Source organism: Pinus tabuliformis, chromosome 4_2 (assembly GCF_031772625.1).
Source record: "Pinus tabuliformis cultivar Carrire ecotype Pingquan chromosome 4_2, CPIR1, whole genome shotgun sequence".
Lineage (NCBI taxonomy): Eukaryota > Viridiplantae > Streptophyta > Pinopsida > Pinales > Pinaceae > Pinus > Pinus tabuliformis.
Window position 1 is genome coordinate 1,097,809,078 of NC_142304.1, and position 22,467 is coordinate 1,097,831,544.

Below are 22,467 nucleotides of genomic sequence, written 5' to 3' on the forward strand. Positions count from 1 at the left end.
ACTTAGTGATTTGAAACGCGTCAACTCAAAAATATGTAATGTGATTTACCAAAAGAGTTATCTTGAAAAATCGCTATGAATCACATAAGTTTGCATTCTCAACAAAAAATAAGTATTATCACAAAAAATTTGAAATTAAATCTCATTGGGAAGAATTTTTTTTATATTCCATTAGGAGGGAAAGACATCTCTTTATCTTTTCTTTTTGATGAACTATCTCACTTTTTGAAACCTTCACATCTTTTCTCTAATTCATAATTCATGGAGGTCGACATTTTTCCCTCCTATTACCCACTTTCAAACCCTTTGTTTGTGTAGGTATAGTCATGCTCTACCCCACTTTTATAAGGTAAACTCCAAGTCGTGCATTTCTATTTATCAAAATTGAGCGACTGAAAATCGTCTCTCTATATTCACCATACTCAACCAGTCTAGCGTTCGATGGTAGAGGAGCCTAGTAGCACAGGTGTGCCTTATTTGTGTCCTAAATAGCAAAGATGAGAAAATATGATGCATATATTGGGGTTATGAACACCCACAGCGGTGGGTAAGAAGAAGGAATCTTATCCCTCTCCTGCAAGTCCTTGGATTCCTACAGTCGTAGGTTCAATTGGCCCGACTAGGTTGCTGAGGTCAATGCACTGTGATGAGAAGGGAACATTTAGAATGAACCCGAGGCCTCAATACTCCTTAGCTAGTCAAAGGGCCCATCAATGTCATTTCTGTTTGTGGCCAAGGGCGCATTTATTAGGAGGTCAAGTTCATTTGGATTGGAGGTAGAAACTGTTCAAAATTACTAGAATTATCTCAAGGACAAATTCAATTACTGGAAAGCCAAGCCTGTCAAGTATTGTGACCATATTTCTGAAGAGGCTGAATCTATCTAGAGGTGGATTTATTATCATAGGGGTCGAATTATTCAGTCAGGGCAAGATCATCGTTTTCTAAGGCCATCTCCTTAAACAAAGAGTAGCAAAAGTTGTTGAAGGTTCCAGTGTTTTGGAAGACCAAGATCAACTTCTTCTAAAGGCCAAGTTGTTTCATTGTCACCAGATCTATAAGCTAGGTTCAACAATGCACTGTAAATCTTTAGATCAAGCTAATATGAATCATCGTTTTGTCCCTTTTATATCTATGTTTCATGTTTTCATTACTTTGTCTTCCCAGCATTTGACGAAATGTTTGTCTTTGAAATGTTTGAAGAAATGCATTAAAGAGAGGTTTAAATTTTGTGAATTAAAACCAACATATTTTAGCTTGGGAACATTACATGACAGTATCTCCCTTTATCTTTTGGAATTGCTTCATGCACTCATCATCCCATTTAAGATATTATTCCTTCAACAAATTTGATATGGGTTTGGTAATATCTACAAAATTTAGTATGTACCTCTTGATGAAATTTATTTTATCGAATGAAGATTGCCCTTATTTCTTGCTTCTAGGTAATGGTATTTGTTGAATTTCTTATATGATGGTTGGGTCGATTTTGATGCCTTCCTTTGACACTATGTTCCTAGGGATATTTTTTTCATAAACTCTGACAACTGACTTCTTTGGATTCAAGGATATCCCATACTTTCGACTTCTAAAGAAAACTTATTAAAGGAAATCTATTTAAGAAGATGGACATGGGCACTCTTTTTGGACATAGATTACCTTAGGGATCCCTCCCTTGTATTGGAGAAGAGGTAACCTAATGTGAGGGAAGGTACCATGAGGGAAGGTACCATTGAGGTGACAATGGTAGTCTTTATAAGTTTCCCTTGGGGTTTCACATTTATAGTTAGGTCTTTTTATCATAAGTGAGAAATTGGGTGGTAACAGTTTGGCACTATTGCCAAGGATGCCCATTTCCTCATGTATTGAATTTTTACATTCATATATTGATGATCCTACAGTTAAAAGTTATAAAATTCCATCTGGTGACTCCACATAAGGAGGTTGTGTTGAAGAGATATTCTATAATAACATGCTCATAGGGCATTTTTCACTAGATTGCAAAAACTGGAAAGCTATTATAGAAGAAAGGTATACAAACTAGCACGCCAGTCACAAAAGTCATATAGCTCAAGTATTTAGTTTGTTGATGATATAAGTTCCTTATTTTTAATAGATATGGCCACACCATGGTTAGATGACATCTACAAACCACTAGAATTCTCTCAAATTAATGAAGTTCCACATGAAATTCTATAAAATGTCATTGATAACATTCCTACATTCTAATAAAATTATGTTCTTTTTGCCTTAGATCATTTTCCAAAATTAGGAGTGCGATATTTAAAATGGGAGGAGTGAGACACTTAGATGTCACCACAAAGTTGTTTACATTTTCTCCTGTGGATGGTGTTGTGGAATGGTGGAAAGGAATTCTTGATAATTAATTCAATGCATGGCCCCCTTCAAAATTCTTTCCTTGAGAAATGGGTAGAACGAAAAGATAATAGATACTTATTGGTTGCTCTTAGTAGTTCTAAAGGAAATCAGACTTAAACTATAGAAGAGCTTAATAAGTGGTTTGACTAGATTGTGTAAAAATCACCATGCAAATATTAAAAGTCTAGAGGCAACCATACTTATATATTACCTTGATTCAATTGATGGAGAGCTTGGTTTCCAAATCAAAGATAATGATCCCTAGGACCTTAAGGAAATCCGAATTTGTTGAGTTTAGGAATAGCTGCATTATCCTCCTTTGCTAGATGACGATGACCAATGAATTAAACTACCCAGTCCATGATATCCAGGCATCCATATTCATAAGTATTTCTTTCATAAGATATTGGCTTGATGCATCAAGGAGCTCAATAACATAATCAGGATGTCAAGATCAGGGTCCTCACAGTTCCACCTGCTTATCGTGATTGTCAATACATAGGATTTGATATGTTTTCTCTCTAATAAGAGCTATTAGATTCAATTAATGGAGAGCTTGGTTTCCAGATCAAAGAAAATGATCACCATAACCTTAAGGAAATCCAAATTTATTGAGTTTAGGAATAACTACATTAGCCTCCTTTTCTAGATGACGATGACCAATGAATTAAATTACCCAGACCATGATATCCAGGCATTCATATTCATAAGTCTGTCTTTCATAAGATCTTGGCTTAATGCATCAAGGAGCTCAATAACATAATCAGGATGTCAAGATCAGGGTCCTCACAGTTCCATCTTCTTATCATGCTTGTCAAGACATAGGATTTGATATGTTTTCATGCTGATAAGGGCTATTATAAGGAATATCTCCAAAAATGCCATTCCCTTTTTCTCCTAGCTGCCAAACTTCCAAGGATACTCAAGGGTACCAATATAAAGGTGCTACATAAACATCCATTGCTCTAGCTGCTAGATAAATATGTAAATGTTTGCTTCCATACACCATCATTGCTCCTTCAATTATTGCTACAATTCACTACGTCAAATACCACCATAATTGCTTTAAATGACTATTGTCGTTTCTCCTCAATTCCTCCTACACTTCTCTGTTTAAAAACATTTTGCTGATCACTCAACTCATCAAGTTCTTGTAGACATTAAAGTCAAAGATACTCTCTTATTGATTATTGTCATGAACACTCGAAGTGGAGCCTCTAGTGTCTCTAAACTTAAACGCTATGGTCTAGAATCATATATTAATCAAAAGCATCTGAAACAACTTGCCTACTATACTCTGTTCTATATGCATTAATGATAATTACACTTCAAGTGTAATGATCCTTTTTGTACTTGAAGCATCTTGCTATCAACAGTACATCATAAGGATTATGCTGGTTGATGCTTTTAGGATCCCTTCAGGTTGATGGCCTTTATCTACAAACCACTCATTAAATACCATGCCAGCAAACTCTAGAAGATCTCTGTGCTAGCGAAACAGTGTGATCTTCAGAACTTCCTTACCACAGGTATTCTTCAGTTAGGCCCACAGGTGGACTGTCATTAAAACTTTAGGATTACTGCCATACAAACGGTTACTATCACAATGGTGATGTGTCAAATTGATAGTCTTAAGCAATTGCTGTAGGGAAATGATAAATTTGTTCTTACCTTACTACCATGAAAGGATGCTTGACCTGTTGTAGTAACACTACAAATATTGATGAATTCCTGTCAACTATAATATTTCAACTATCCTTTAATTCTCTTTACTGTAAAGTCCATATCAGGGATACATATACATTCATTGAGATGAGCCTTCAATTTTTCCTTCTACCAAAAGTGCACTATGGCTTTCTTTAGGAATTGTTTATTCAAGTTTCAAGAGAATGACCCCAACATGTCTCTTACTTTTATGTAGGCAGATAATCACGTTCCACGCTACTTCTCAATCAAAAATTCTGCAATGAAGGCCAAGCTTGGAGAATGCCTTTCAGTGGCCTGAACCTTCAAGCTCTTTTCCGAATCGGTGCCCTAAACTCTTTGCTACCTAGACAATACAAAAGAATTGTCACAGATCCTTCACAACTGCATAAGAATGATGTCATATATAGTCTCGCATTGAACCTACAGAAGATGAGACTTAGCTTAAGAGACCTGTAATGATCCTTCAAGACCTGTAGAATAGTCTCAGATCCAAACCCACAGATATTAGACACAAACTTCGTTATTCACCTTGCAGAATAGTTGCCCATAAACAAGAGAATTATGCTGGGTATTAGGTCTTTAGGTTTGCAAAATAGAAAAGCCCTTCCATGATTCAAATCAATCCCAAAGATTTAATTAGATTACCCTTTATTACATATTCACATCCTACATGTTTAGTGAAACAGTCAAGTCTGTATTTGCTAGTCTTTCTTTACTAGGCATTTATTTCAGTCAGCATGGCTAACATGCACACCATGTACTCAATTACATCCTGAAATTAAATGGCATTAAATGTGCACAAATAAAACAAATTGAAAGACCTTGAACTTCTAACAACCACAATTTTGTAATATGGTGTACCTTCAAGGTCCACAACCACTCATTTCATTAGGATTGGCAAGTCCCATACAATGGGAAAGCAAGCAGAAGTTGAAACTTTTACTTAATTAATCCATATAGGGCAACTGATGGAGGGTCACTAACAATGAGAGCCAAGGTATATATGCTCTCTTGTATATCTTAGCAAGGGGTCATAAATTTATATCTCATTGTGAAGATTAATTACTGTAACCAACACTATTACTAACATAACTACCACTACTTTTATCGGAGTTTTTAGTTGGGACTGTGAAGATGTTTTAATCAAACTTGTTTCGAGTTAACATTTCACTCATCATCAAAGAAGTGAACTATTCAAGCAAAATGTCTTAGATTAAATCTTTTTACACAGTTCATATCAAAACTCAATAGTGTTAACCTGAGAAAGCCTCCACTTGACTTCTACTTGATTATTACCAAGGTACACCAACTATAACATGGAATACCAAAACCATTTCTAGAGCATCTCTCATAATCTTTTGCATTATTCTAGCACTTAACATCTTCTTGTTGAATGATTTGTTTGTGTGGATGCATGTTAGGATCTTTTGCAAGATGTTACTTTTATCACTATTGAAGTTCTTCAAAAATTAAATGCTTTTAGAATTGATATTCCTTTGGTACTTCCAATTCTAGAATGGAAACATTTGACACTTATACATCTTCTTTAAAATATCTTGGGCATGGAGCTTCAAATAGCTTATTGTCAAATCTCTACTTGACCTCAAGGAATAAATTTTAGTACCATATAACTTTTTTTTGCATGATAAGAAGCATCCTAACAAACTTTGCTTTCTCTAGAACTTATAAATTGTCTAGACACAAGCACCTTTTCAGGTTTGGCAATGAAGCAGGTGTGATGCCCCATAGTTTCAATTTAAAATTGTTAGAATGATACCGATAGACAATCAAAAGATACATTTATATCATAATGAATAACCAATTTTGTACCAATACCCTATCCATTCCCATCGTGAAAGGAAGGTTCCACTTCCAAACTGAAGAATAGCATTCCATCCTCAGCCCCCACTAGCACTAAAATAAGCTTTTATATCATACAGGTCCATTGTATTCAATGATCAGATACATTCTCACACTAAAAAACTTGAAGAAAAGTGACAATTTGAAATCAAAACTTCAGTAAGTTAGATGCTTTATTACATTTTATGAGAAATAATTCTTTGTAGTTACCCATTTTGTTTGGGATACAAATTCTTTCAATGGTGTTTCATGTAATTTATTTGAATCTTGTTGGATTATGAACAAACAAATTTATAATTTGTACCTTGGTTTTACAGTTTTTGGGATTCCTCTATAGAGATTTACGACAAAGCTTGGTGGACCTAGATGCTCTTTTCAACATCTTACGGTAATTTTCTTTGATAAACCCTAGTATACATGTTGATTTTTAGTTTTGCAAGACTTCAGAAATGCCATTAGCTTTATGTGTGACCTAATTGGTTTTTTTTTTGCATGTGCATGTTGGAGTGTACATATAAACCAATTTAATCATTTTACTCAAAAATTTGCTCAGAATATTAAAAAACCATAGTATAGAGTAAGAGGCTGCATGCATTTGGGGTGCATTTATTTCTCTAGCATGATTTTCCATGCAGCTTGGGAACTAGGACAGATTTAGTCCAAACCTGACTGTAACTCATGACCCTTTGCTATAGTTATAAAAGCAGGGCATGAGAGTAGAGTGAGGTATTCTAGTTTTGGGACTTTCATTATGTATTTAGTTTCTTTCTTATTTAATGCGATGATAGTTGTAGCTCTGCTTACCATGGTTTGCAAATTTAACATGGTATGAGAGCACGTTCTGAAATCTTCTAGGATTCCATGTATATGGATAGTTGGGCTAATACCTAGGATAGGGAAGTTTTGTTAGAATTTTTTAAGCATGGGATGTCCAAGATCCATTTTGGACCTATCATAGTTTACTGAAGGTTGTTGCTTTGTTTTTTTTAGCTCTGTATTGTAGGAGTGAGAATGTAACCACCTTTAATCTCAAATATGAAGACTGATTGGAAGGCCCCTCCAATTTTGTTGCTTGTATATTTTGGTTGCAGTTGCTTTTGAAGGAGCATGGGCCTTGGCACCCTGTCAAAGGTTGCAACATTAGATTTCTAAAATCTGATTTGCATGTCTCTAGACTTTTGCAAATTAGAAATTCTGATTCAAATTGAAAAGGAGGACAAATTTCAGATGCATGTGAAACCATTACTTCAATCTCATTATTAGGTAATATTAATTGATGATTAATTTATTTCTCTTAGAAGCTCTGTTTTTATGTCATGAACACTAGGGATGAGGTCGTTGGGAAGTTTTGAGAGTTTAAATCTTTTGTAGAAAAATCAAACAAGTGAGAATATTAAAGTGTTGAGATCAAATAATGGAGTAGTATATACCTCCAAAGAGTTTGACACTTTTTGCAGGGAAAAAGAGATCAAGAGCCAGTTGACAGTGCCTTACCAAACACATCAAAATGTGGTTGTAGAGAAGAATAATAGGCCCATCATAGAGACTTCCAAGGCAATGATCCATGACTTAGATCTGCCCATTTGTCTTTGGGCATAAGCATGTTGTACAAAAATCTACATTTCAAATATGTGACCTCACTAGATATTGAAGGATAAGATACCAGAAACATATTCCATTGGTGAGAAACCACAAGTATCACATTTTGGTGTTTTTGGTTGTCCTGTATACATTCATATCGTTGGGGAGAAAATGACCAAGTTGGAACCCTCTAGTTTGGATGGTACTTTGGTGGGATACAATGAGACATATAAGGCTTAAAAAGTCTACATTTTGTCTAAATGGAAGATGGTTTTCAGCTGAGATGTCAATTTTGATGAGGATGCATGGTCCTTTAAGCCTTATTGTCATGCAACAAAGATTGGGGAGGAAGAGAAGCTTTCTTCCTCAAAGGTTGTTCCACAAATTGCAATGAAATCAAATTGAAATCAGTTAGATACTAGTACAGTGGAGGTACAAATATCATTTTTCCTTCTAGTTCAGTTAGGAGGTTCGAATGGTTTACCTAGACAGTGTAGGGGGCACAAGAGCAACTAGGAGGACATAAATCTTTGTTTTGAGTGTGTCAACCTCTTGAGAAGTTTCCTAATTATGGTGCATTGGTTTCTTCCTATTTCTTAATAAGAAAATGGTAAGTCATTTGTTAATAAATACTAATTGTCAAAATGTTTAAATGCTATTTGAAAATTCAGTTGAGAAACCCTCACAATGAAACTACTATATACTCTATCAATTCAATTGGCTTGAATAATGTCATATATGAAGTTTGGAAAGTTTGTGTATGTGTTGGTCAATGTTTGAAAAATCAGACTCGAACTAATATTATTTCAACGACTCAATTTACCAAAAAATATATACGACTCCAAACCATTGAAACAGAATGTGCAAAACTCTGCTCATGGCAGATACATATACCATGTAAGGTTGAATATATCAAAACATTTGGCACCAAGTCCAATATATATCAGCAACAATGAGACTCTAAATGGCCTCCATAAGCTTTAGAGTCTGAAAAACATGCTACAACCATCTCCTTTTGGCCTAGCCTTTTCTTCTTCAAATTTTGCAAGATGGTTTTGCAATTGAAATCTAACATGTCCAATCTCCTCTAATGGGGCCATGCATGGGAAACTTGGCCTCTTATAATATCCAAGTGTTCGTTAAATCTATGAATTACCACCCCCCACCCTTCTTAATGCATAGTATTTGCAATAAATTTTCACATCATCCAGATTAGCATGGATCCATGTAGGATCTTTGACTCTAAGGGTGTAAACCATGGTAAAATTCCAATCTACGGTTTGAAAGAGAACATTAGATTTCTTAAATCCAAGTAGCATAATTCTAGACCTGTGCAAATTAAAAAGTCTGAGTCAAATTCAAAACAGGGACAGATTTCATATGATTTGCATTTGTAATTTAAAGAGGCACATAAATTTTGAAGAGAAGAAGATTAAAAACAGGGACATATTTCAGAGCATATACATTTACAAATTAAAGAGAGGGAAAACATGCCTGGAAATGAAAATAATGGGCAGTGGGCACAAGAATTTGGTCCACAACTCCTCCAAGCTTCAAGATACATTATAGCCTCTTGATTAAGCTGCCTAAATCCATTACAAACAACCTCAAACAAATGCCAAACTAGCACCAAGCTCAAGCATCACATTGCTCTTCAAGATTTTAGCTTTGCTCCAAAACTTGAAATGCTCACAAATGCTCTGTGAGAAAGGTGTGAGACAAATAGAGGGGTGGGATATCTCTTTATATAAATTTGATCAGTTTAATGCTTTGTTTTTTTAAGTTTTTTAATTGAATAGTGAATTTTTTTCTTGGATTCTGTATGGGGTCATCATGCATCTACTTGGATAAGTAGGTCTTATTTGGTACCAAACTGGCCCATCGAGCCAAGTCAGACCAAGCTTTAGAACAATAGTGTTGGGCCTTTGTCCATTGTCTTGTAATATACTCAAAGGAAAATAATACTAAGTATAGTTGGGTTGTTGTCCACTAAATAATAGAAGTAAGACATGCCAGTGTTGCATATAGCTTGGCTACTAGCCACTAAATCCTATGCTATTAGAACAATAGAAATAAAATATATAAACTAAACCCTCATAGAGAGGGGGACATAAGATTCTTCATGTTATTCATGCACTTCAAGGAAATGGGATGGTGGATGTCTTCTCCAGCCTCGTGGTCTTCCCTTTGTCTCTCATCCCTAGCTTTTGGAGCAAGCTCTGAACCTTGGAGGGCTTTCAACAAGTAGTATGTAGTATTCATCATTGAATTGTTGTAGCTTTCCTTTGATACCATTCAATAGGGTGTTCTTCTTTGAGGTTGATTCCATGTGACATGTTATCATTTCTTTGGCATGCTATTATAGATCTGGGTCAAAGAGGGGTTGTTCTTCTTGTTTCTTGAAAACTCTGCATTGGGGATGATGTGAGACAAGTCCTTTTCTATATGCTTGTTGTTGGTAGCAACTTTTTGTCCATTAACCTGCTCCTCCAGTTTGCCAAGATTATGAACTGCGTTGTATTTGTGCCACTTATTGAAACCTTGTGCTATACATTGAGACTCACCTTTTTGCATTTGGTTCTAGTTCTTTCAATAGAATCTTCCTGAATGCTTATCTTTAGTGATTTATATCCGTAAATTCTTTGGCCTAAACATATCTTTGAATCTATAATAAATAAAGCTTGTCAATATTTTCTTTTCAATTATTAAGTTATATGTATCATGTTTTATAAATGTTAAATTTAATATATTTATTATTTGATATATATTATATTGAAAAAATTATATGTAAGTTTTTTATATAGATATATTTGAATTTAATGGTGAATTTTATTGAATTTTTGTATGGGGTTATTTTTTTTTTAATTTTATGTTCAAACATGAACACAAACCAAGTAACTATGATTCTAGGGAGATGTATAAGGTGAAGTGTGTTACTGATGATAGTGTTGACTACCATTCCACATCTCTTATCTGCTAGAGCTTTATGAGCCAAGCCTGTGGTGTCATGGGTTTAGTGCAATAACATTAAACCTTAGTCAAAAGAGGCTTCAATCTGCCTAGCCACTTTGACTTTACCAGAAAATCATTTTGGATCACTCAACCTGAGTAATTAGTAATCTTCTCATTCTATACATGCAAACCTTGAAGATGGGGTGTAACTCTTACAAAAACCTTGGGATTTCACCATTGTCTAATGCATGCTAATTTATGGAATCTATCTGATCAAACATCATTTATATGAAAATCTTGGTTGAGTATCATCCTTGGGATTTCACCATTTTCTTATGAATGGTATTGGGTGGAATCCCTCTGATCAAACATCATTTATATGCAGGTCCTGGTTGAGTTTTATCCATGTGTCTCCAATAGATTCTGGAAAGGAAAGCAGGAGCCTAATGGCATGAATTCCACTATATTTCTCTGGCATAAGATTTGGAGTGTGGTTTACAACGTTCTCTTGTGTAGATATATTCACATGACTGTTCTTGAATGTTTCAACAATATGAGAAATAAACCAATATCCAAATTTAAAGAAAAAAAATATCATTCAGCCAACAATGAAGCTTTCAAGACCTTGCCAAAATTTTAAAATACAACGCCCTAGAGTCAAGGTAATGATAATGTGGATTCCTTTCAAAGATTGTTCGTTCAGAAAGCCTATCTATATATGAATCTATGCATTTATGTTAGTTTAATACTAACAAAAAGATATAATTCTTAGAAGATCCATGAGATTTAAGAAGATATGCACTATGCAATATTTGATTGGCTTCAAGGAACTACACAACAAATGTATTGATAGAGACAAACAAACAATGTTTTAGAAGTTGGAATTGGTATTGAAAGTGGTCAAGGGTCGGACTGGACTAGAACCATCTAATAAACTGGTGACTCTAATAATTTATGAAGGATTTAGGCTGTGTGATTCTCTTAGAGCCCATCAATGGTCATTTACTGGAGTTTGAGCCCATATGCATCAGCAAGGGCATTATGTTCTATGCAATACATAGTAGTCTTCTACCCTTTCATTGTTCAATTTGATAAATTCTTGTAGGCAGCAAACCATGTGTACCAAGTTCAAATTTATAGGGATTATCTGGTAGCCAACTGTTGGGCTCAACCCCCACAAGTGGTTTTCGAAAACAGCTTTAGCATACTCTCATAATTTATGATAAGCTGACAATTGGCATACTTGTTTGATATCTGAAATACGTGGATGACATGATAAGCATAATAGTGCAGCTTCGAGGTTATGCATGGCTATTCATACTAATTGGTATGGTTGCCCAAAGTGTCTGTAGCAGAATTTGCAACAAAAACTTCACAAATTATTGGATCTCTTTTGACTTTGAGATCTATTCATCACAAAGAATACAATCCGTTTTCTAGAGACATTTCTTATATGGAGGAACAACAAGTTATTTGTCTTTCTAGTCTAGTACTTCTAACATTGATGTCCAAGGTGGAATTTTACATATTTATTACATACATGGCTACTTATTTGAGAGAAAGCACACTTTTAGCGCACCATGGTTTGGATCTATTCGATGTGCACCATTTATGGAGAACCTTTGGAAAAAGCAATTCAATTATTCATGCCTAACTTGACTTATAATGTTAACTACAACATAAGAAAGGCACAATAATTGCTTCACTCACTAATCCTCATTGGAACATCATTTGGCTTTTTATTTGTCTCTAGGTTCACATCTCCCTTTGCAAAGGCTTAATAATGCCCGATGTTGCAAAATACTCAACTTGGAAAAGCGTCACACGGAAATTCCTCACCCCACAATCTTTCCATCCCTGACATATCAAGCAGAAACATTTCGCATGTCAAGTGTTAATTTTTGTAGGTGGAGTTGTGATTGGAACAAGATTGCAAGCTAAGGAATATTGAAGCAATAATATCAAATTAGATGTTTCCAAATATGAACTCTCTCACCTCTCAAAGAGTATGACATGATGATATTGGTCACTTTTGTAGTTCTCCTAAACAAAAGCTTAAATTCTGGATCATTGATTTTGGGTTGTAATGCATTACACCAAAGCCAGTTAAGTTCCCTTTTGCGCAATTGATTTTCTTTGGAAAATGCTCAATGTGAAAACTTGACTACGGTTAATGCTAGTTGTGTCATGGAAGTAGGCATAGAAGGTGCTACTAAGATTGCAGTGGGAAATTTACAGTCTCCATTTCCATTCCCATTGGTGGCATGCCTAGAAAAACACTAGGCATGCCCCATCTTTCATCTTCTAATTTGCAACAAACCAGTAGCAGTAGTCTTGTAGAAAATTTCATTAGCACTGACATGCAATAGGCCAAATGGGAAGGTGTTTTGTTTGAAAATAATGGTGATGTTGGAGAATCAACTAAATATGGAAATAATGCATCTAATCATCTTTTTCTAATAACAAAAGCAACTTCATGTGCCCCAAAATTTTAAGTGCCACCTTCACTACTCCTAGTTACAACACAACCAAATTCTAATTATATGGATCACTATAGTAACACTCCAAGTGTCATTTACTTATTTGCTGATGACTAGAGCTATTGTAAAATATTTTTTGTTGATTACTTTTGCAGCTGATGCTAGAAAGCCTCCAAAGATTTTGTGTAAATATACATTTTTTGTGATTGCTTGCTAGAAAATCCTATTTGTTAGATTAAGAAAGTGGATAGAGATGTTGGAATTTGAAATTGCTAACGAGTTCTGTGTGAGGTAGCTACCAAAATTCTATATTCAGGTTTTATAGTTACTGGGAAAGTGTTGTTACAAACACATTTTCACCATCAAATTGAATCATTTCAGTTACTGTGGATTAATCAAACGAGGCACCTCAACTTTGATGATGATGTTGGGAACATGAGTGGATGTAGCACTAACAGGTTGTTAAGAAATCTTATCCCTAGCCAACAGGGCTTGGTATTGTATGTCCAATCCCAAAGGCCTTAGAAACAACAAAGACTACAAAGTTGTTGAAGGTATTTTAACTGGAATGACCATTTAAAGTTCTATAAGTTGAAAACATATTTTCCCTACATATTGAGACTCCGAGTAGTACTAGATCTTATATTTAATGAAGAATTAGGGAGCATCATTACAAGGAACACTTAATTAGGAACTCTTGCATATGGAAGGAAATAAGGCTTACTATGTAAGAATGGGGATTGAATAATTGTACTCAAAGGAAAGAATAGATGAAGGAAAGTATAGAATTTATATTTTTTTGTGGATACTAAAAAAAGGCCTGCCAAAACCTCCTCACTTACATGGAATAAAACGTCATTAAGCTCACTTTGCTTCGCAAGTGATGAAACACTAATTGGTTTAGCTATAGAGTCATCTAGAAGAGCCCTTGAGATGGCGAAAGTCAAGCCAGAGGATGTTTACTTGGTTTTGATGTGTATGTCTACTCCAGATGATCTTTTGGTGGTTCTCCCTAAGTAAGTATCATATGATATTTATTCGATCTATAGCTTAATAGTTATCGTTAACTTTGCTATGACACTTTAATGTATTTGTACTCCATATTTTTTGTTTTCCCATGTTTCTTCTTGGTTCAAATTGTTTGAGTTAATGTTTTCCATAATATGGGAGCTACTTGGACTAGAGATATTATGCTATATCGTTAGCATTTTTATGGTAATTTATTAGTTATAGAATCTATATCATGATGGTATCATATTTTATTGATGTATAGTAGTTAACATGGAGTTTAGATGCATTTCATTAAGTGGAAAACAATTCTTTTTATATCATGTATTGATTGGCTTAGTGAGCAATTGCATTTGTCTAGGCTAATCTCAATTCGGAGGTGTTGGATTTTGAAATTATACAATTCACAATTTTGTTGATATCAAAACTCCTCGTATTGCCATGTTTTTGGTTTTGAGATGATGTTTGTAGCCAACATTTGGGCTTTGTTGTGACAATTTTTGTGTATGATTTGATATAAGGGCATGCCTTTAAAGTTTAAACTCGGTACCTTTGTTGCATTGATTAAAATAGAAGAATCTGACTAACCTAAAAATGAACTGTAGTGACATTGAAGTTAAATGTGAAGTTCTACGCGCATTCATTTGTTAACTTGTTAATGTTAGTTTCTATTGTAGGGAATCACTTTGATGTTGGGTTGTTTTGTTATAATTACCATTTCAATGGCTAGAAATGTGTCTTGAATTCATGTAAGTGTTTCCTTGGGGTGTGTTGAAAATCCTTGGAAATAGGCACATGGGGGAGCAAGTAAATGCATATTTGGTCAAGCTTATTCTTAAAGGAATAGAAAGGGATATGGTGAGAAACTGGAGGCCGATCATTTTACTTAATGTTTTGTGCAATGTCCAGGTTTGAGAAGGTTTGATCTGTCATCATGTTCAAGGTTTGTTCTCAATGTCTATTCTACCTTTATGTGCTACGGTGTTGGTCATTTCACTAACACTGTTATTTAGTCTTGCCATGGTCTTCAAGGCACCCCTTTATTCATTGTTGATATGGACATGTGGATGTTGCTTACAAAAATATTGTTATGAATTTCAATGTTCTCATGCCGAGATGGTCTTCAAAATTATCAATAGTCAATGGTGATTATGAGTTATCAAATTATCAGTTATAATACATGGATGGATAATAGTAACATGCATTAGAATTTTCTTTTTTGGTCTTGGTTATAAACTTTTAGTTTTACTCTTGTCATTCCTGAATGATTTTGATTATTGACTATTTTTTTTTTAATTGTCTCTCTTTATATATATTACAAAATATTTTTGTACTTGCCATTTTCCTACTATATCTGGATCCTGACTTTTAAATTTTTGGCAAATCTGTGTCCATATCCGTATCTGTATCCTGCTGAACTTAGATTGTAATTTATCTTTGCATCATGTCACCATCTAGCCATGCATTCCCAAGCAACTTCCTCCATTTGTTATCAATGGTGGGCTAAGAACCAAGGGTGTTGTTGCCTGTTGGATACAAAGATTGAGTCAACTTTTTGCCTGTTAGGACTGTGTTCTTTGTGCCATAATCACCCTCATGTTTTGGATGGATTGGGATTCTAAAGGTATCCCTAGCAGGATGAGTAGTGGAGTCTTCAGAACTATGGTTTTCATTATCATGTTCACTTCCATTTCTTCTTATTTCTTCTTGCATATATTTTGCCTCATGTTATAGATTTTAATAGCAGCTTGCATGTCAGATTATAATTTTGCTGAGTCTTTAGATAAATATTCAATTTTCCCTAGTATATTTTCTAGGTGTTTTTTCGACTCTCAGTCTATGTATAACCACCGCCCCACCAATTTCCATGGGACAATAGTTGCGTACCATTTCATCCCCAACTATTTGGCGATGGTTCCATGTAGGATTGTTTTTGTGTTTGGGAGCCATGGAATTTTTTCTACCACATAAATAATTTGCAAATAAAGCCTGACATTTAATTTCTAGATTTTTTTAACAAACTCTCTTAAGAGAAATCGCGTTTGAAGAATATTTGTAAATACCTTTACAAGTTCCAAGTCTTCACTCTGAATCAGTTTCAGGAGCAGATCTAAATCAATTGCAGGAATAGATTGAATCAACATACAGAATCGGAAAAAGAGTAGCTCCAAAAACCACTGTTGCAAGCATTGTGATTATCATGGTCCTGGTACTATTGCAATGTCACAAATTTTACCCCAGAACGATATTATTGCCGCTAAACTGTGCAGTGTTTTCATTCTCGAAAATAGCATGAAAATATTGTAAATATCTCGATATTATCATGAGATGCATGAAATTAGTTTCCCTACTCATCGATGGAGGGACATAAAGTCAATTATTTGTGTGTTTGAATAATTTTGTATTTTTTAAATTTGCCTATATTTTGTGATATTTTCCTGATGTTGTCAATATTTTCTTTTCCTGATTCTTGGTGATATTTTTTCTGACATGATGTTTACAACATTACCAAAAACACAAGAAGCACCCCAATCAAATCTTCAAATCAATAATCCAATTCGTAATCCAAATCAGGTTTAGTAATAGATCCAAGAAACTCCCCAATCAAATCTTGATTGCTCTAAATCATCGGATGAAACTCTCCGAATCAGACTAAGAAGCACTATGAATCAACACAAGAATATATTTTGAATCTATTAAACACACATGGGCAGCAAGAGTATCTGAAGGATAAAACACGAGAGTACAATTTTTATTAACAAGTGATATACATTTATAGTACATATTGTGACCGTTGGGTTCCACATCCCAAGGTCTCTTGGACTCCTTTTGTCTATTTGGCTTCCATACTAACCCATTGAGGATTAGGTATCCAACATTCCCCCCCTTAATCCGAAGGGTTATGTATGAGTCCAAGAAGAGAGCTGAAATACAAAATGTGCAAAAATGCATGGTAGCACTAGGCTAAATGTGCTCTCTGAAATGTTGGTATAAAGGGCAGTGGTTTAAGGATGACCACCAACACTGGAACGCTTAGTGCAGTTCCTGGAACTCTTCCAAAACTGGCAAGAAGCTGAAGTCTTCTGCTAGAGGAAGTGCTCCTATTGATTTGAAGAGGGAAACCTTCAACCAATAAAGGGAGGTCTCACCCTGCATAAAAGGGAGAACTTCAACCTGAAAAGGGAAGTCTCAACTTATGATGGTTTAAGGATGACCAACAACTCTGGAATGCTTAATGAAATTCCTAGAACTCTTCCAAAACTAGTGAGAAGATGAAGTATTCTGCTAGAGGAAGTGTTCTCAACTTTGTTCCTAGAATTCTTCCGAAACTGGCAAGAAGATGAAGTCTTCTGCTAGAGGAAGTGTCCCAGATTACCGACTCAAGGCATGAAGGCATGCTCAGGGGCATCTTTGTTTCTGGCTACAACTCTGAATCTGGTATGGCAGGTTGTGGCTCAGACTCGCTTGATGTGACTTTGAAGCTTGTAGATGACCATCATTTCCCCCCCGTAAGATACAAGGTGATATGATGGAGAAAACTCAACTGCAAGACTGTTCAATACTCTGGAACAAGTTCTGACATGTGATTGGAATATCTTCTTGGCTGTTGATGCCCATTTCCAAGAAGCGATCCATCCAAGATGAGTCTTTGTTCTTACAGGAGGCTTGTTTCTGAAGCATCTATGTGAAGAATGGGTGGTTTTATGACAGTGCTTACATGGATGAAGATCAAAACAATGATCTTTCAAATGGCCAACTCGGGCACAGTGTTGGCATTTCATAATCTGTTGTTGTTGTTGTTGTTGTTGTGGAAGAGGGGCAGAATCTAGAACAGTTGGAGGTGGACTGTCATGAAGGAATCCAACACTCTGAAACTGAATGGGCTTTGAGTAGGATGGAATATGAAAGGACAAGTCCTTCTCATATCCAAGACCAGTTATGTGCTTGTTGTGGACAAGCTGTTCCCAAGGTCTGATGATGGGCTTGGGAAGTGCAGACTGAGTTTCTGCATCTGCATGTACAACTGCTGCTTTATTGGCTACTAAATCTAAACAAACTGTAACATTATTGACTTGCTTCTGATGGGTTGCAGTCTCAATGTTCTGAACAGAAACATGTTCAGAATGACTCCTGTATTTTAATTCTTCTTGCTGTAGCTAAGATTCGAGCTTCAAAAGATCAATTTTCTCTTGTGCATTTTGTAGACAGACCTGAATGTCTGTGAGAGAAACTTTGCTGACTTTTAATGTATCATGATTAGTAGACAATATGAGAGTTTTGAGGAACTCTAATACTTCATTGGTTCTAGCCATTTTTTCTTCAATGTCAGATTTACACCTAAAAACCTAATCACAACTACTACTCAATGCAGAAAAGTAATACCCACTCACAGTACACAGCAATATCCTTTATAAATGTGCAGCAAGTGATCAGTGTGCAACCAGCAAGCACCAAAATAAGAGTTTACTCATGATCAACACTATGTTCTGACAATACAACCGATTAAACTTTTCTCCACAAAAGATTATTTTTATTTGTCAAAACATGTTAGAAAATTATATATTACGGAGCAATGGAACACATAAAATATTGCAGAAATATAAACACAGAGAACGCATAAAACAAGAGAGACACAGATATACGTGGTTCACCCAGTTTGGGCTACGTCCACCCCGAACAGCCAGTCCTTCCTTTCTATTATCCAGCAAAATGAAGAGACACAACCTACAGCAAATCCGCTATAATATCCTCTGTTTTCTCTCACAGTCTCACCTCTCTGTTTCTCGCTCATAGAATACACATCTATTTCACATCCTCAAATACAATACCCTCATACAAAGAGAGGGGTTGCCTTCTAGGGCAAAAAACCCTAAACTAAACATAAGTTCTACCGTCAGATCATCCGCCTAATGAACGGCCCAGATTGACTAGAAATTACTATACTTTTACAAGGCAATTTTACATTTGTTTTTAGCTTCGGGGGCGCTGCCCCCGGACCCCCCAGCCGAGGGGGATCGGCCCCCCCGGACCCCCGCAGGGGGGACAAGTCCCCCCCGCGTGTGAGGGGTGTACAAGACTTCCTGGGGTATACATCCGGCTGAAACAAAGACCTTTGAACAATCATGCTCCACACACAACAATCTCCCACTTGGAGAATGATTGTAGCAACTCCATTGCTGCTTCATTTGCTGGACAATGACTCCTCTTTGGACCTGGCTGTTTTTCATCTTCATCGTCATCCTTGAAGACCAATTGAAACTGAGCATGTTCTCAGTTTCTCCCTGGTTACAACTTTTGTTAGCATATCTGTAGGATTCTGGCTAGTGTGTATCTTTTCCAGCTTCAACTCTCCATCTTCCAACACTGATTGTATGAAATGGTACTTGAGCTGTATGCGTTTAGTCCTGGAATGAAATGCTGAGTTCTTTGCAAGATGAATGGCACTTTGGCTATCACTGTATAACGTGCCCATATCATGCTCCTTACCCAATTCACCCATAAACCTTTGTAACCAAATCATTTCTTTACTAGCCTCTGTAGCAGCAACATACTCTGCTTCTATTGATGAAAGTGCAACAACACTTTGGATTTTTGAAATCCAACTGACAGTTGTTCCACCAACAGTAAATACATATCCTATAGTGCTCCTCCTGTTATCCCTGTCACCTGCCATATCTGCATCAACATATCCCTGTAGAGAAATGTTTGCACCACCAAAGCATAATGCTTGATTTGTGGTACCTTTCAAATATCTGAGAATCCATTTCACTGCCATCCAATGTTCCTTTCCTGGATTGTTCATGTACCTACTTACAACTCCCACTGCATGTGCAATATCAGGTCTTGTGCAGACCATTGCATACATTAAGCTTCCAACTGCTGATGCATATGGAACTTTAGACATATAATCCATGTCTTCTTGGGTCTTTGGGCACATTTCCTTACTAAGTTTGAAATGGCTAGCAAAAGGTGTACTAACTGGTTTTGCATTGTGCATATTAAATCTTTTCAACACCTTTTGTATGTACTCATTCTGAGACAATGTTAATTTGCGATTTTTCCTGTCTCTAGTGATTCTCATACCAAGGATTTGTTTTGCAACTCCCAAATCCTTCATTGCAAATGAATTTGCCAATTTTCTTTTGAGTACATTTATTTCCTGCATGTTAGATCCTGCAACAATCATGTCATCCACATACAATAACAATATAATATAGCTGCCATCATTTTTCTTTTTCAGATAAACACAATGATCAGAGTGACATCTAGTATAACCTTGTTCAGACATAAACTTGTCAAATTTTAGATACCACTGCCTTGGAGCCCGTTTTAAGCCATACAAGCTCTTCTTCAACCTGCACACTAGTTTCTCCTTCCCTTTCACCTCATATCCTTGTGGTTGCCGCATCTATATCTCTTCCTCCAAATCCCCATGGAGAAAGGTTGTCTTTACATCTAACTGCTCAAGATGAAAATCTTCAGCTGCTACAAGACTTAAAATAGTTCTGATTGAAGTCATTTTAACAATAGGAGAAAATATTTCATCAAAATCAATACCTTTCTTCTGTGCAAACCCCTTCACCACAAGTCTAGCTTTGTCCCTCTGTTTTCCTCCATCTTCTTCCTTCAGCCTGTAAACCCATTTATTCTTCAATGTAGTTTTTCCTGCAGGCAACCTGACTAAATCCCAAGTCTGGTTATGCATTAAGGAGTCCATCTCTTCTTCCATGGCTACCTCCCACTTCTTCTTGCTTTCAACCTGCATTGCTTCTTCATAACATTCGGGTTCACCAAAATCAGTCAACAATAAATAATATAATGAAGGAGAGTATCGTTCAGGGGGTCTACTTATCCTGGTAGATCTTCTAACACCACTTTCAGGTGTTTGGGGTGCCTGTTGCTGTTGTGGTGGTTGCTGTTGTTGATTATTATTATTTTTAGGCACCTTTACCTTTTCAGTGATTTCATCAAGAATTGCGTATTCCTTGTTTTCTTTTTCCTGTTTCTTTTCCTGCAACTGATTCTTATACAAGACCTTTTCATTGAATATTACATCTCTGCTCCTAATGATTTTGTGATTTTCGTAATCATATAAGCGATAACCAAAATCATTAACACCATATCCAATAAAGGTACATTTCTTTGACTTTGCCTCAAGCTTTGTTCTATTTTCTTTATCAATATGGACAAAGGCTTCACAACCAAAAGGCTTTAAAAAAGAGTAGTTTACCTTTTTACCTGTCCATGCTTCCTCCGGAACACCACCATCCAAGGAACTTGAAGGTCCTCTATTTATTAGATAAACAACAGTATCTACAGCATCTGCCCAAAACTGTAAAGGCAATCCTGCATGCAATCTCATGCACCTTGCACGCTCCATGATTGTTCTGTTCATCCTTTCTGACACACCATTTTCTTGTGGTGTTCTTGGAACTGTCTTCTCTCTGCGAATTCGATGCTCTGAACAGTACCTATCAAACTATTTGCTGCAATATTCACCTCCATTGTCTGATCTAAGACACTTCAATTTCTTTCCTGTCTCAATCTCAACCAAAGCTTTCCATTTCTTGAAAGTATCAAATACATTAGATTTATTCTTAATACAATAAATCTAAGTTTTTTTAGTTGCATCATCAATAAAAGTAACATAATAACGAGAGCCACCGAGAGATGATACCTGAGCAGGTCCCCATACATCTGTATGCACAAGCTCTAATTTTTCATTCTTCTTTTCTTTCCCAACTCTGAGAAATCTGACTCTCTTCTGTTTTCCATAAATGCAATTCTCACAAAAGTCCAAATCAACATTCTTCAAACCCAGCAACAAATTCCTTGAGTGAAGAATCTTCATCCCCTTTTCACTCATGTGTCCGAGCCTATGATGCCATAATGCTGCATCTGCTCCTTTGGAAGTTAAAGCATTAACAGAGTTAGAAATACCATTGCATAAATACAATGTACCAACCTTTTCGCCTTTTGCTATTACCAGGGCTCCTTTGGTGACCTTCCAAGCTTTATCTGTGAAAGTTGTCACACAACCTTCACCGCCTAACTGCCCTGTTGAAATCAGATTTTTCTTTAGATCTGGAACATGCCTTACCTCCTTTAATAGCCATTGGTTTCCATTCTGCTGTTTACCAAGAACCTTACCCATTCCAACGATTTTACAGGGTTTATCATCACCCAGATGAACTTGTCCAAAATCTCCTTGAACATAGTCATGAAAGTATTTCTTATCAGGTGTGGCATGGAATGAAGCCCCTGAATCTACCACCCAGGAATCAGTAATATTTTCGAAAGAAAGAATCAAAGCATCTTATAACACCTCACCTGTCACATTTGCTTCATGATCGTTTTCTTGCTATGCATCTCCTTCTTTTCCCTTCCGAGATCTACAGTCTTTCTTTAGGTGTCCTTTCTTTCCACATTTCCAGCACACTATCCCCGATCTGGACTTGGATCTGCCTTTCCTTGATTTACTACGATATCCTGAGCTCTT

The 22,467-nt window shown here is 36.1% G+C and overlaps 1 protein-coding gene across 9 annotated transcripts in view; it reads left to right on the forward strand.

The window, feature by feature from the left end:
- Window positions 1-328: 328 nt before the first annotated feature.
- LOC149173493 (uncharacterized) overlaps window positions 329-22,467 on the forward strand; it is a 155,010-nt gene continuing 132,871 nt past the window's right edge. Inside the window, exons 1-3 of one of the 9 annotated variants that reach the window (XM_089424623.1) lie at window positions 329-466; window positions 6,264-6,334; window positions 14,877-14,910. In XM_089424623.1, coding sequence (XP_089280749.1) covers window positions 14,902-14,910 — 9 coding nt within the window. In that variant the 5' untranslated portion in view covers window positions 329-466; window positions 6,264-6,334; window positions 14,877-14,901. Of the gene's footprint in view, window positions 1,082-6,263; window positions 6,335-7,037; window positions 8,066-14,876; window positions 14,911-22,467 lie in introns of those variants that run through there. The other 8 variants (XM_089424622.1, XM_089424621.1, XM_089424624.1 and 5 more) reach the window with 8 other exon arrangements.